This window comes from Narcine bancroftii, chromosome 11 (genome assembly GCF_036971445.1).
Source record: "Narcine bancroftii isolate sNarBan1 chromosome 11, sNarBan1.hap1, whole genome shotgun sequence".
In the NCBI taxonomy this organism is placed as follows: domain Eukaryota; kingdom Metazoa; phylum Chordata; class Chondrichthyes; order Torpediniformes; family Narcinidae; genus Narcine; species Narcine bancroftii.
Genome location: NC_091479.1, coordinates 77,399,011 through 77,412,976, shown reverse-complemented (window position 1 = coordinate 77,412,976; position 13,966 = coordinate 77,399,011). Strand labels below are relative to the sequence as shown.

The 13,966-nt window shown below is 39.5% G+C and overlaps 1 protein-coding gene across 9 annotated transcripts in view; it reads right to left on the bottom strand.

The window, feature by feature from the left end:
• Window positions 1-13,966, bottom strand: part of LOC138745950 (ELKS/Rab6-interacting/CAST family member 1-like) — a 539,260-nt gene that overhangs the window by 509,776 nt on the left and 15,518 nt on the right. For all 9 annotated transcript variants that reach the window (XM_069903518.1, XM_069903519.1, XM_069903525.1 and 6 more), the window contains exons 3-4: window positions 7,192-7,608; window positions 1,506-1,580 (exon numbers count right to left, since the gene is read on the bottom strand). In XM_069903518.1, the coding sequence (XP_069759619.1) occupies window positions 1,506-1,580; window positions 7,192-7,608 (492 nt within the window). The remainder of the gene's footprint in view (window positions 1-1,505; window positions 1,581-7,191; window positions 7,609-13,966) is intronic.

Here is a 13,966-nt window from a genome sequence, read left to right as displayed (position 1 = left end):
ATTACATTTTAATAGTTTGTGAAGGTTTCTGAATGACATGGATTTTCAGAAATGCCCACAATACATTTCTCATGGGTTTCAAAGTTAACTTGGCCAAGAAATACAGATAAACTGCTTATAAAGTAATATTGTGGATCATCAACATTTCCTGGAGGTAACTAGCCACTGGGTTCCAGTCCAGTTTTATTCAGCATGGTCTTCTACTTGACTACGATCCCAGATTATTGGCAGAGGGGCTCTCCAACAATATAATACAGTCAGACCCTGTCCCAATGCCCTCAAGCTGAGTGGCCAACAAAACAAGTCAAATTTAGACCACTTCATTGTACTCCACAACAAGGAAGATTTGTCATCCAGAAGGGAGATCTGTCAATACCTTTTGCAGCTTTGTGGCCAATTCTTGACTCCAAACTTGCATATTCCACCCCAAAAAACACTCACGTGGCAATGATATGTCTGCCACTGAGAATTTGGAACAGTATGAAAAGTTATTTATGTGGAAAGTTGGTGTCGAAGCAAAACGTTCACTGACTAAATGACCCAGTATTAATGAAAAAGCATCTATTTTTTTCTTCAATGAACGTAGAAAAGTACAAAAAAGGTGTTAAATCTCGCCTTAATGTATACAACTTGACTGCTTTAGACAAGCATCTAATTCTAGACTTAACCATAGAGGAGTTGCCAAGGTAGTCTGCACAGCAGTAAGGGAATTGAATAGAAAGTGAAGCAAAGTAGATAATTTGAAGTGCCAACATTGAAACAACAAACAAATAGAAACCTTCCATGATGCAGTGTCTAGGATTTAAATGACAACTCTGCCTCAAGTTGGTTATCACAGGTTGATGCCATCACGGCCAAAAAGTAAACCTCGTTCACAGAAACAACAAATAGTGTTTGGGCATTCAGCTCAAACCTGAATACCAACTTTTAATTGGTAATTTATGCAGGTAATCATGTGCCTAAGATATTGCGTTTCAAACTTCTTCAGTGTCTGACATCATCACTCAAAAGTGTTACTCAAGAAATAGTGACATTTCATGCCGTGATTTTACAGTGCAGCCACACCATTCAACTATTCCCAACTCTTTTGCTGTTTTAAGAAAACAAAGTCAAAAATCTCCCCAAGTCCAGATGGGTTAGCATCCGATAGATCAGATTTTTTTTTGTCAACTCACCAACAATTCCAATAAGTACTTTGCCAGAAAATAACATTAATTTCTAATCTTGAAAAAAAAAATTGAGATATTGGAAAACAAATGTACAAAACAAAATTCTAAATGTGTCAAACATCCTCAATTCTCCAGTAAACTAAATTTTCAGTCTCTCTGTTCAAAGTTGACCAAAAAAGGAAAAGCATATGCAGAAGGGTCTCTTTTTAAAGTAAACCAAGTTGGCTCTTTAAAAATCTTGAGTACATGTTGTGTTTTGATATAATGCTAGGCAAAGCATCTATTCAAGACTTATCCATTACACCTAGATGAAGAAGAGATAAAATTCTGACTTGCCTTCATTTCAATGACCATCTGTAATGCTTTTGTCTTGGACAGTTCTGGTGCTACCTCAAACCTGCGCTGAATATCCTGAGGAAATAAAGAAGGATGCAATTAAGTCAATGACAAAGCAGAACTCTGAATATATTATGCACCTTTCACATTTTTGCTTCCACTATTATAATAAACGCTTGATACATTCAGGCAAAGTGAAAATACTTTCTTTACCTGCACAAATTTCAGGTAATCATGTGCCTAAGACATTGCGTTTCAAATTTCTTCTTCAAACTACTCAAGAAATAGCGACATTTCATGCTGTGATTTTACAGTGCAGCCACACAATTGAATTGTTCCCCAGTACATTTATTTTTGTCATGGAAAGGGATGCTGCTACTAATTATATAAATAAATAACTTTTCTAAATAATATTTTGACTGTAATCGAATAGGATCAGGGGAACCAGTAGAGAACATATTGACACAAGGAAACAGGACAGTGAACATGGCACTTAGCATGTTTGCCTTCATGAATCAGGGTACTGGAATGCAAGATGGAACGTCATGTTACAACTGTGCAAAATGTTGATAAGACAACATTATAGTAGTTTTGGCAGTCTAATTTCAGAAAGAATATCATTAAGATGGAAAGGATAGAGAAAAGACTCACAAGGATCTTAACAGGACTTTCTCCCCTCCCCATCTGAGAATATGGGACGCAAGTGGGGGGTGACTTTATAGGAGATACAGTACATACACAAAACCTTGAGGGGCACAGACAAAGTGAATAGTAATAGTCCTTTTCCCAAATTGGACTAGCTCAGGTATTCAACTGACCAGGATGAATGAGTTAGGCCATACTTTATCTTCTATGGACTTCTGCCAAGTTAAAACTGCTAACAAATTAGACATCAGAAGAAGTGTGGAAAAAAGATGCCAAGAAGGAAAAGTTTATTAAAAAGGAATAAAGTACATTCAAGGATGAGAAACCAAATTGCAGAAAAACTCAATCCTGAGCAAGATAGGTTATTTGTGGTACTAGATGGGCAGTGATTACAGAATATTGGACATTATTCCAATTACTACCCCTATCCAATTTAAATTTTTTTTTATATAAAAGTTACACAATAGGATAACAAGTTTCTCAGTGAATCAGTTTAATACAATGGGAGCACTGGAACTGGAATACTACCAAGTAGGAAAAGAACAGCACGTGAACCAGATGATGAACAGTAAGGTAGCAAATTATTGGAATTATTGGAATTTTACTGCATTACTTTCCCTTTTCTTCTAGGCACAGAATATAAACAAAAATAGAAACCGGATTTATTTGGCCCTTGTTGGCTGCTCAGTCATTCAGTAACACTATGGCTGATCTTTTCTCATCCCACTTTCATGCTTAAAATCTATCAAGCTCTGCCTTAAAACAATCTACAGAGTATTCACAACTCTGGCGAGGAGAGAATTCCAAAGATTCACTTTCCTTTTGCTGAATTTTTTTTAAACCATCCATTCAAATGTCTGACTACTTATTTCAAGTTGGTGTCGCTTCATTCTCAACACCAGTCAGGGAAAACATCAACCTTGCATCTTCCCTGTTAAAACATTTAAGACTGGAGTTTTAATGAGATCTGAAATTCTTGTGTATTCCAGAGAGCACCCCCAGTCTCAATTTCTTGCCAGTAAAAGGTTTCTCATGTGCCAGTGTCGAATCAGTGTATTTCAAATATATCTTTCCTTTGTTAGGGAGACCAAAAAATGCACTCAATATTTTAGGTGCATTCTCACCAACCTCTGCATAATTACAGAATGATTCTTTACTCTTTATATTTACCAGTAAATCTTACAGTAAAATACTGGTTGTTTTCCTGAAATGAACACAAATTCAATATTGCCTTTAGCCCAATTTGACCATTTAAAAAAAAAGGAAAATCCAACTTGAAACAAATACTTAAACTAACATCAGAAAATGCTAAGAATATTCAACAGATCAGGCAGCATCCAGGGGAGAGGGGGAGAGGGGGAGGAGGGGGGAGGGGGGGAGGGGGGGAGGGGGGAGGGGGGAGGGGGGGAGGGGGGAGGGGGGAGGGGGGAGGGGGGAGGGGGGAGGGGGGAGGGGGGAGGGGGGAGGGGGGAGGGGGGAGGGGGGAGGGGGGAGGGGGGAGGGGGGAGGGGGGAGGGGGGAGGGGGGAGGGGGGAGGGGGGAGGGGGGAGGGGGGAGGGGGGAGGGGGGAGGGGGGAGGGGGGAGGGGGGAGGGGGGAGGGGGGAGGGGGGAGGGGGGGAGGGGGGGAGGGGGGGAGGGGGGGAGGGGGGGAGGGGGGGAGGGGGGGAGGGAGGGAGGGGGGGAGGGGGGGAGGGGGGGAGGGGGGGAGAAAAAGTTTACATTGTCAGGTCAACAACCTTTCATCAGAACTGGAAATATTGAAAGGCGCCTTTCAAGTTAGAGGGATAAGGGTGGAGGAAACACGAGGAATGGCTGCAATATGGCTGCCCAAGTGATACAATAATTGATCTGTCCAGCATACAATGAATAGAGGAAGATGAAAAAAAAACCATGCCAAAACTTTGATGCAAAATACAGTAGGTGCTGCAAATTTGAAATTTAAAATAAAATGCCAGTTATACACGAAGCATCTGTGGTGGGAGAAAAATCAAGTTAATGTTCTAGTTAGATGACTGCACTGGGCATTTATTTACAAGACTGGTTATTTGATAGTCTTGAATTCAATGTTGAATTCCAAGTGCCTAATGGAAAAAAATAACTATTCCTCATGCTTGCATTGTCTTTTTAACAGTTTTCCAATCAAGATCAAAAGACAAAAGTCTGTGCTACATAGGAATGGAGAATTGAAATGACAGGTGGCTGGAAGATCAGAGTCAGCGTGAAGAAGAGATGAGTGAAGACAGAAGAGTGAACTGCAAAATTATTAATGGAATGACTCTTTGAGAATGCTGAAAGAAGAAGGAAAGATTTGAATGGCAGTGGTATCCTATTGAATACTATTTAAATCATAGAGGATAATCTGTTGAACATGGACATTGGTAGGTTGGAAAGCACAGACAAGCAAACCTATTCTTGGTCTGCCTGTACATAAAGCCAGCAAATACAGATAATGGAAATAATAGTTTGGTCAGAGAACAAAAATATTTACAAAATCTTCCTCCCTTTATTGATTTTTCAAAATATAAAGACACCTCTCACTCAGAAAAATTCAGGACACATTCATAGTGGTGCATTGCCCAAGAGATTAAAAATATACTTTATTCAATTTTTAATCAGACTTGGTGACATCCTTCGTCTCAGTCAAGTGGTCATTCTCCAAGTGTAAGCCCCACCAGAAAGAAAACTAAGATTCAACTTTGCTGCTTTCTCTGTCCCTAATTAAAACATGGTGAATACAATTGCATCCAACCCAGCTGCTATCTTAGCACAGATGGGAAACAATTTCAGATACTACTGTTTTCAATTTGCTGGAAGTTTTCTATCATTCTTCTTTTAATTAGAGAACCCTATATGTCAGATTCTTCATTGGTCTTCAATTGAAAGATTCCCTATATGTGGCCTGACTTAGTACTTGCAGCAATTTTTCTTTTTTTCTCACTTCAGCAATTTTATATACACATGGATCACAAAAACATTATTGAAACCAATAAATTTAAATATCTGCATGTTGCCCCATGTCAAGGCAAACTTTAAAAAAAAAACAAAATTAATCCATAACAATGCAAGAAACAATTGCTCTGCATTTCATAAAGATCAAGGCTCATCTTTTACCTTTGCACCATTTCTCATCTAAATGTACATATACAACTAGACAAAACAGTGTTTCTCTTGATCCAAGCAGCTTTCCAGATTGTACTTGAATATAAGCAACTGTGCCCCACAGCTATCTTGGACAGAATTCCAAAAATTCATTTCCACTTCTTACTTTAGTACGGAATAGCTAACCCATTATTATAAAATAGTGATTCATGGTTTTATAATCATCCCAGATAAGGAAAAACAATACTTTTCAAAGTCTTAAATGTTCTGTCTTTAGGCCAAGTAGTTCCATGGTGGGCAACATGAAACATTTGGAGGGAATCAATTTGTTTTACCCCATTTTATCTTTGCTGATTTGCACACAAACACAAAAGGCCCTGTTTTATACCCCATAGCCATTGATGCCCTTATCCAGTTTAAATCTATTGACAACAGCAAAGGACGACAGATGCTTGGAATCTGAAATTAAAAAAAACAAAAAATGCTAGACTGACTGAACTGCAAGCAAAATAAAGTGTACAAATAATAAACACATTTTATCAAAGGTAGGTTCTCTCAAATTAAAAATAGTCCAAATTGTGGAGGATTGAGAACAAATTATGATTTATAATTTGCAGTTTTTAAGTTTCAGTTTAGATTTTATCTCTTCACTCTTTAAGACCCTTTGGTTCCCATTGCAGCCCAATTCAAAACTTCCTCTGCTGAGCTATCCATCCGACCTGTTAAATTTGCAGCATATACTCTTTCACTTCTCAAACTTGGTCTTTTTTTCTGGTTCAGAATTATTTTATACTATCCAGAAAGAAACCAAACATGGCATGATTGATATTTCTCTCTTCCAGTTTGGGACCCTTGACTTATCCTTTGACTTGCTCCTATTTTAGAATATGTACAAAAATGCTATAGTTGATTCCCAATTTTCCTATTGGTTAGTTTCCCTACTTTTGAATGCACTGAATTGGAAATGATAATCAGGAAAGTGGACTTGAATGGATTCTCAAAAATTGAATTAACTACACATACACAACACCTGTTCCTGTTAATATAGAGAATAATTAATCAGTCAATCACTACAATTCCCTGCCATTTTTTTATTATTGAAATTGGTTGTACATATCCATCTTTCAATGGCCAATGCATATTGAAAAAATATCATTCTTATTTCTTAATCCTATATGAATCATGCATTCCAATGAAGAGTAAGAATTAACATCAGCCCAATCCCTTTATTTTTCAATTTTTCCTAAAAATTTGAACCAGTACCAAAATCTACTGACAAATCACTGATTTTTATTTACATTATACATATGTCACAATTAAAAAGTTATATTTTAATGCCCCTTTGGAACTTCTTAAAGATCTCAAAAATAAACTTGAAATCCAATAACTGTTGTAATCTGAGGAGGTTATCTGTGCACATCAACATTTCACAAGCAATGACATTAACATCAGTTAATTAGTTCTGGTGGTATTGGTTGATGGCACCAAAAAGTCTATCAAGTAATTATATATAGTAAATTATCCAAATGGGCAAGAAAGATCTCTTGTTAATACATCATTGAAAGTGCAGCTAACAGTGCTTTAACGTAATGGCCAACAAAGACAGCTCAATTGATACCCCTTGATGGCATTCCACAATTTCATCATATTTCTTTTGTAAAAACTGACCAAGTAGCTTATAATCACAAATGTGGTGGATTCCAGATATGGGTATTATATAATCTACGTTATCAGATTTTAGAAATGAAAATTATTTAGATTTCCTTCTGAGCTGACAAATTTATTACATAGCAGGAACTAATTTAACAAATATTTCGTTCCAATAAATCCAATATAAAACTATAATTCAAGTACACTAAATATTAAGATGGTGCACATTTGCCACTGCTCAAAATAATTTTTAACATTAGTTTTTATTAAATAGTACAAAATAATTTTTACTTCTCTTAGCTGATGATTTTCTTTTTCTTTTTGTTCAAGTGAGTTTTCTAACTGGTTCACAAGCATCTCTGCTTCAGCTAGACGCCGTATTCGCTCATGGTCTTCTTCTATCACCTTTGAGGACAGTCCTTTGCTTTGTAGCATCTCCAAGAGTTTTTTAATTGATTCATCACGAGCACTGAGGGTTTGTTTCTGAGTCTCAATGCGCAATTCCATTTCTTCCAAAGTTTTGCGCAATAGGAAAAGTTCCTTGGCTTGGCGTTCATGTTCGATGTGAAGATGGTGAAAGTTTTCCTCAGTCAGCTCAGCAACAAATGGTTCACTTGTTCGGCTACTGCTGTCCTGCTGAAGCAGTTGATTCAGATCTCGCTGTATTCGGAGTTCATCTTGCAATGCCTGAATGGTCATCTGAAGGTGCTGTAACCCATAAAAAAGTTATATTAAAATAAATCTGCAACATATCTAATACCATTACTGTTTGCAATGAGATCTCATTTTCAATGCAATAAATACCATTTTCAATTAAAATATTGAACCAACATAATTATTTTTCTAGATACAAGAAAAAACTGAATCTCTTCAGGACTGTCCAGGAATTGAAAAGCTGTTCTTTTGCTGAAAAGATTCTCATTTTAAACATTTTACTCCAGGAGGAAAATTTGGCAACTGAGATAACAACAAATAAACTAAATATGGCAACTGCACAATTTTCACACACACACACACACACACACACACACACACACCCACACACCAAACTGTCAGCAAATTTATAGATGGTGCTATTGTCATACTGAGCCACACAGTCATAGGTGTTAAGCTAATAGAGCAGGGCGCTAAGAACACAGGCCTGTGGTGCTCTGGTACTGATGGAGATTGCGGAGGAAATGTTCTTAGCAATCTTCAATGATTGCGGTCTTGAGGGGAGAAAATTCTGGATCTACTTGCACAGCAGGGTATTGATGATTTTGAGGGGATAATGAAGTTGAATGCCAAACTGTAGTTGATCCTGATGTAAGGATCTTTGCTATCCAGGTGTCCCAGGGCTATGTATCGAGCCAATGAGATGACATCTGCTATAGATCTATTGATACGATATGCATTTTGGAATGAATACATGTCACCACCCAGAGGAGCTGATACGCTTCAACACTAGCCTTTCAAAGCTGTTCATCACTGTGGAAGTGAGTGCCACTTGTTCATAGTCATTTAGATAGGTTACCACATTATTTTTGGGCAGAGATACAACTTAGGCCTGTTTGAAACAGGTGGGTACCATATCCTGCTGGAGGGAGATGTTGAAGATGTCCATGAATACATTAGCAAGTTAAAAATCAACTTACAAACTAAATAACAACTGAAACAGGTGCAGCAGAACAAATGGAGAAACATACATATAGCAGGTATGCAAACAGTCCACTGACCAACCCAAAGTTGAAATCTACAAGAATACTCAGATTCTGAAATAACTAACTTTAAAAAAAAAAACCCTGCTAAGCTCCTTGACGATCAAGTTTAAAAAGCTTCCAAATAAACAGCCATTCAAACTCAGGGGCAGCAATGATGTACCAATTTATCCAAGGTTGTTGGGGGGTGTGTGTGAGGAAAGAGAAAAGGGAAAAAGAAATTTAGCTTCATCCTCCAGATGGGAACATGTTTTAAAAAAAAATAAAGTTGCAGTTCCAACTTAACTACAATGAAATGATAAATGCTAATAATGCAAACATGGACTTATTTTTTTACTTCTCAGTTTAAATTAAAATTTCATTCTCTATTGAGACACGTGAAGCAAGAAAATGATGCCAAAAGTGACAAATGACAGTCATCATCTTTGGAGATTATAAGTAAATTAACATTTATTACCATCCTTCAGAAAACTGAAAACCAACATACTTTTTTTTAAAATTAAAAATAGAAAGATAAACAAAAAGAGAAAGCAATTATAAAAAGGTTAACTGTACCCATACTTAAAATAGATGACAAGGAGGGATCCAGAAAAATACTAATACATTGGTTCCACTGTTCCCAGTTATGGAAACTGCTTGGACAAAAATTAGGAATATTAATATTCAAAAAACACAAAATTCAGTTCAATCTTTTAACTTCTTTAAGTGACAAATGTTCAAGGAAAAAATATCTAAACTTTCAAAAACACTTTTTAAAAGTTCCTGAGCCATTTATCACACATTCAATGAGGGACGTATGCACATCCAAAAAACGTATGCACATCCAAAAAACAAAATTTAACACAGGACCCATTTCATTCTGAAATATAAGACCAGCAAATTCAATTCAGTCACTCTGATCGTACAAAACAACCAAGAGTGCTGGATGGGCACATGACCAGACAGCAACTTTGTGGACAAAATCTTAGCTGGAGGTGCAATTAGTTCTGATGTATTCCAGAACCAGCCACATCTCTAGGCAAGATATTCCAGTCCAGTTAAAGCACTAGCATCCACCTAAATAGGAAAGATCATTCACACGAGTAAAGAGAGTTTGTCATAGACACAAGTAAAAAGCAAAGATTATAATATGCCAAGACAAAAAAAAAAGAAAATATTCAAAAAGTGATGTCTCAATAGTTCATGTGGATCCTTTGGTGGTCTTGGAGTAGTTTGTGTTTAATGGGGTACAGGCAGGTTTAAGAGCCTGTGGTTGTTGGATAAAAACTGTTCTTCAAAGGTCCTGGACTTCAGGCTCTCTAAGTGCTGTCTGATAAAAGAGGCCTAGTCCACAAAGTCCTAAATAGGACAAGGCAGATTTTGGTGGCATAAGCTGGGAACTTGTAGAGGTTGATATGGAGAAGATATTATAGGTCAACAAAATAGAAGGCTTTTAAAAGATGTGATAGCAAGAGTTTAGGCACAGCAGGTTCCTGTTAGGGTGAATAGCAAGGTTGACAATCGAAGGGAACCCTGGCAAATGAGGGATATTGAGACTCTGGCCAGGAAAAGGGAAATACTTCAGATTTAAGCAGTCTAGAACAAGCAAATCCTTTGGCAAGTATACACTGCCCAGTAAACCACCAATTTTGGTGTCTGACAAGGTCCTGCATGGCAGTTAATTCACATGGGATTCAAGAAGAGCTGGCTTATTAGGTTAAAAACTGACTCAGTGGAAGGAGTCAGAGGGTATTAGTGGAAGGTTTCTTTGATGATTAGTGGCCTGTGACCGTGGTGTACCCTGTTAATTTGATACTTATATTAAACAATTAGGACACCAATATAGTTCACATCATTGTCTACCTGCAGACATCAAAATTAGTGGTTTAATGGGCAATGTCTAAGTTTATAACTAGATACAGATTTTTTTAAAAATTTAGACTTACAGGCCCTTTCAGCCCATGAGCCCGTGCCGCTCAATTTCGGTATGTTTTGAACAGGAGGAGGAAACCAGAGTACCTGGATGAAACCCACACAGACATGGGGAGAATGTACAAACTCCTTAAAGACAGCATGGGATGTGAACCCCAGTCCCAATTGCTGGTGTTGCATCAGCATGGTGCCCTTAATTAGGAAGGTGGTCAAAGAATGGTAAATGGAATTAACTTCAAACAATAGGGCTGGCACACAGAGACGAGCAGGGCCCTGGAGTGTGTGTAAAACAGAGTCCTTGGAGTACAGGTGCATAGTTTCCTAAAAGTTGCAACTCACAGGGACAAGGTGATGAAAGCAGCATTTGCCACACTTGCCTTCATTGGATAGGGTACGAAGTACAGAAGTTGGGTATTCATGATGCAGCTGTGCAAAAGTGTTAACAAGTCCACACTTGGAGTACCGTTTCCATTCTAGTTGTCCAGCTTTTGGGAGAACATCAAATTGGAACAGTGGTGCAGAGATTCACCAGGATGTTGCTACAACTGGAGGGCCTGAGTATAGGGAGATTGATAGGCTGGGTTTGTAATTCATTAAAGCACAAGAGGATGAAGGGTGATTTTTTACAGGAGGGTTACTAAGTCATTGAGGCATAGGTAAAAATGAACGCACACGGTCTCTTCCCCCCCTCCCCCCCACCCGACATGGTAAATGACTTTAGAATTAAAAGCTATAGGTTTACGATTAGGGGGAGGTTGGAGTTATAACATTGTCCAGAAGTTGGCCTGTATCTGGAATAAGCTACCAGAGGAAACTACAGAATCAAGTACAATTACAATGTTCAAAAAACATTCAGACAAATATACATACAAGGTCCTAAAAGAATATGGGAAAATGCAACCAGCCCAGAATGCCAACTTGGTCAGCATGGAGGAGTTGGGCCAAATGGCCTATTCTCCGCTGCATGACTCGGACTTAACAAAGCAACACTTCCTCATCAAGTACAATTTGCTGATGCTCAATGGGTTAGTAAAGATTATTCAGCTCCAGACTGCAATAAATCCCCAATTCAAACGTGAAACAGAGCTAAAATTAGAGCAGTATTAAAGCAAACTCTAGTCCCTAATGGACTAGAGACATTTATAGCAGAGTATGCATGCCATTGTGGGTATAAAGAAATATTTGGCAGAATAGCAGGTTCTCAACAAGCTCAATGCATTCTTATGCTAATTTCAAACAGCAGCATACCTGGACCCACAGTCGCCATTGCAGATCAGCCATCTGCAGAGCGAACCTGCAGAAAGCAACTGGCTTAGATGGAATCCCTGGACATTCCTACGAACTAATGAGAACCTACTGGTGGGAATATTCAGACATCTCTCTGCTATAAGTATCCACCAGCTTCCAGAAGGCCACTATCATCCTGGTGCTAAAGAGGTACGCAGTGATGGACCTAAATCACTACTGGCTAACTCTGATATCCACCATCCTGAAGTGCTCCAAGAGGCAGTTCATAACTCATGTTAACACCAGCCTGCTCCTACCACGACAATTCACCACCACTGGAACAGTTTACAGCAGCTGCCATCTCCCTCATCCTGCACTCAGCCTTGGAACATCTGGACGACAAGGACACTTGCGTCATACTGGTCATTGACTGTTACTTCACTTTCAAAATTGTGCCAAACAAATTCACTCCCAAACTCCACTAGCTTGGCCTCAGTACTCCCTTCTGCAACTCTATCTACAACTTCCTGTTCTGCACGCCACAGTCAGGGATAATTGGTGACAGCACCTCCTCCACAACTATCCCAAACACTAGAGCTTGCAGGACAGTGTACTCAGCCCCAAACTGTACTCCCTGTACACTCATGACTACGGCCAAACACCACTAGCTCCATCTATAAATTCACAAATAACAGCACAATTACAGGCAGAATCTCAAATAAAGAAACAAAGGACTAGTGGTGAAAAATAATTCTCTCCAATTCGGGTACAGTCTCTGATGATTAGCCATAATTCCTTGTAAAACATTTCAGATCCTGTCACCAAGTCCCCCACAGTAACTCTCCCACCAATGATATTTGCTTGTAGTTCCCTGGCTTGACAGTGAAGCCCTTCTAAGTGAAAGGTACAACATGCCTGAATACAAAAGGCTGAGGGAGAAGGGAAGCAGGAGGAGTACTAGACATCAGGCAATAATTAAACATGGATAGGAGAGGAAAGCAGGAATTGGGGGAGGTAGTGGGGTAGTGGCTCTGCGAATATAGAGCTGGAGGAAAGGAGACAAAGGGGAAAAGAGCAAGCGAGAGAGAGCATGTAAGCGAAAGAATAGGTATGAGGAGGGGAGAGATAGGGTGTGGGGGCTAACAGAAACCAGAGAAGTCGATGTTAATGCCACCTGGTTGGAGGATGCCCAGATAGAAAACGAGGTGCTGTTCCTCCAATTTGCAAGTGGTCTTAGTCTAGTAGTGTATGAGACCAGAAACCATGGATAGACATGTCAGCATGGGAATGGGGCTGGAAATTGAAGTGGGTTTCCACTAGAAGATCTCCACTGTTGCAGTGGACAAGGCAAAGGTGATGAACAAATAAATCTCCCAGTCTTTCTGATGAGGAAGAAGTCACAACAGGAGCAATGGATGCAATAGAGACCCCTGCAGATTCACAAGTGAAGTGTTGCTTTGGGGCCCATATGGTGATGAGGGAAGAGGAGTTGGCACATGTAGCACTTCTTACGGTCATGCGGCAGGTGCCAAGGGAGCAATTAGTGGGAAGGGGAGGAATTGGCAAGAGAGTCACAGCAGGAGCAGTACCTGCAGAAGGCAGGGAGAGGAGAGAAGATGTGTCTGGCAATTTTGCCTTCACCCACTTATCCTCCATTTCCCACACATCTGCCCTGGCCCCCTCCACCCCCAAGCGCATCAAGGACAGGATGCATCTTGTCCTCACCTAGCACCCCACTAGCCTCCACATCCAACACATATCCTCTACCAATTTCACTACCTACTATGTGATCCCACCAGCAGTCATCTTCCCTTCTCTTCCCCTCTCTGCCTTCCACAGGGACTATTCCCTCATTGACTCATCCATTCCTCCCTTCCCACCAATCGCTCCCTTAGCCCCTACCCTTGTGACCACAGGAGGTGCTTCACATGCATCTATACCTCTTCCCTCACCACCATTTGAGATCCCAAAATGTCCTTCCAATTGAAGCAACACTATTTGTGAATCTACAGGGTTCAGCTACTTCATCCAGTGCTCTTGCTGTAGTCTCCTCAACATTGAAGAGATTGGGAAATTGCTTTGTGGAGCACCTTCATGCTGCCTGCTACAATAATGGGGAACTCCCATTTTAATTCCTAGTGCCATTCCAGGCCAACATATCTATCCATGGACTCATGCACTCACTGCCAGACTGAGAACACCCACAAATTGGAGGAACAATATACAATATA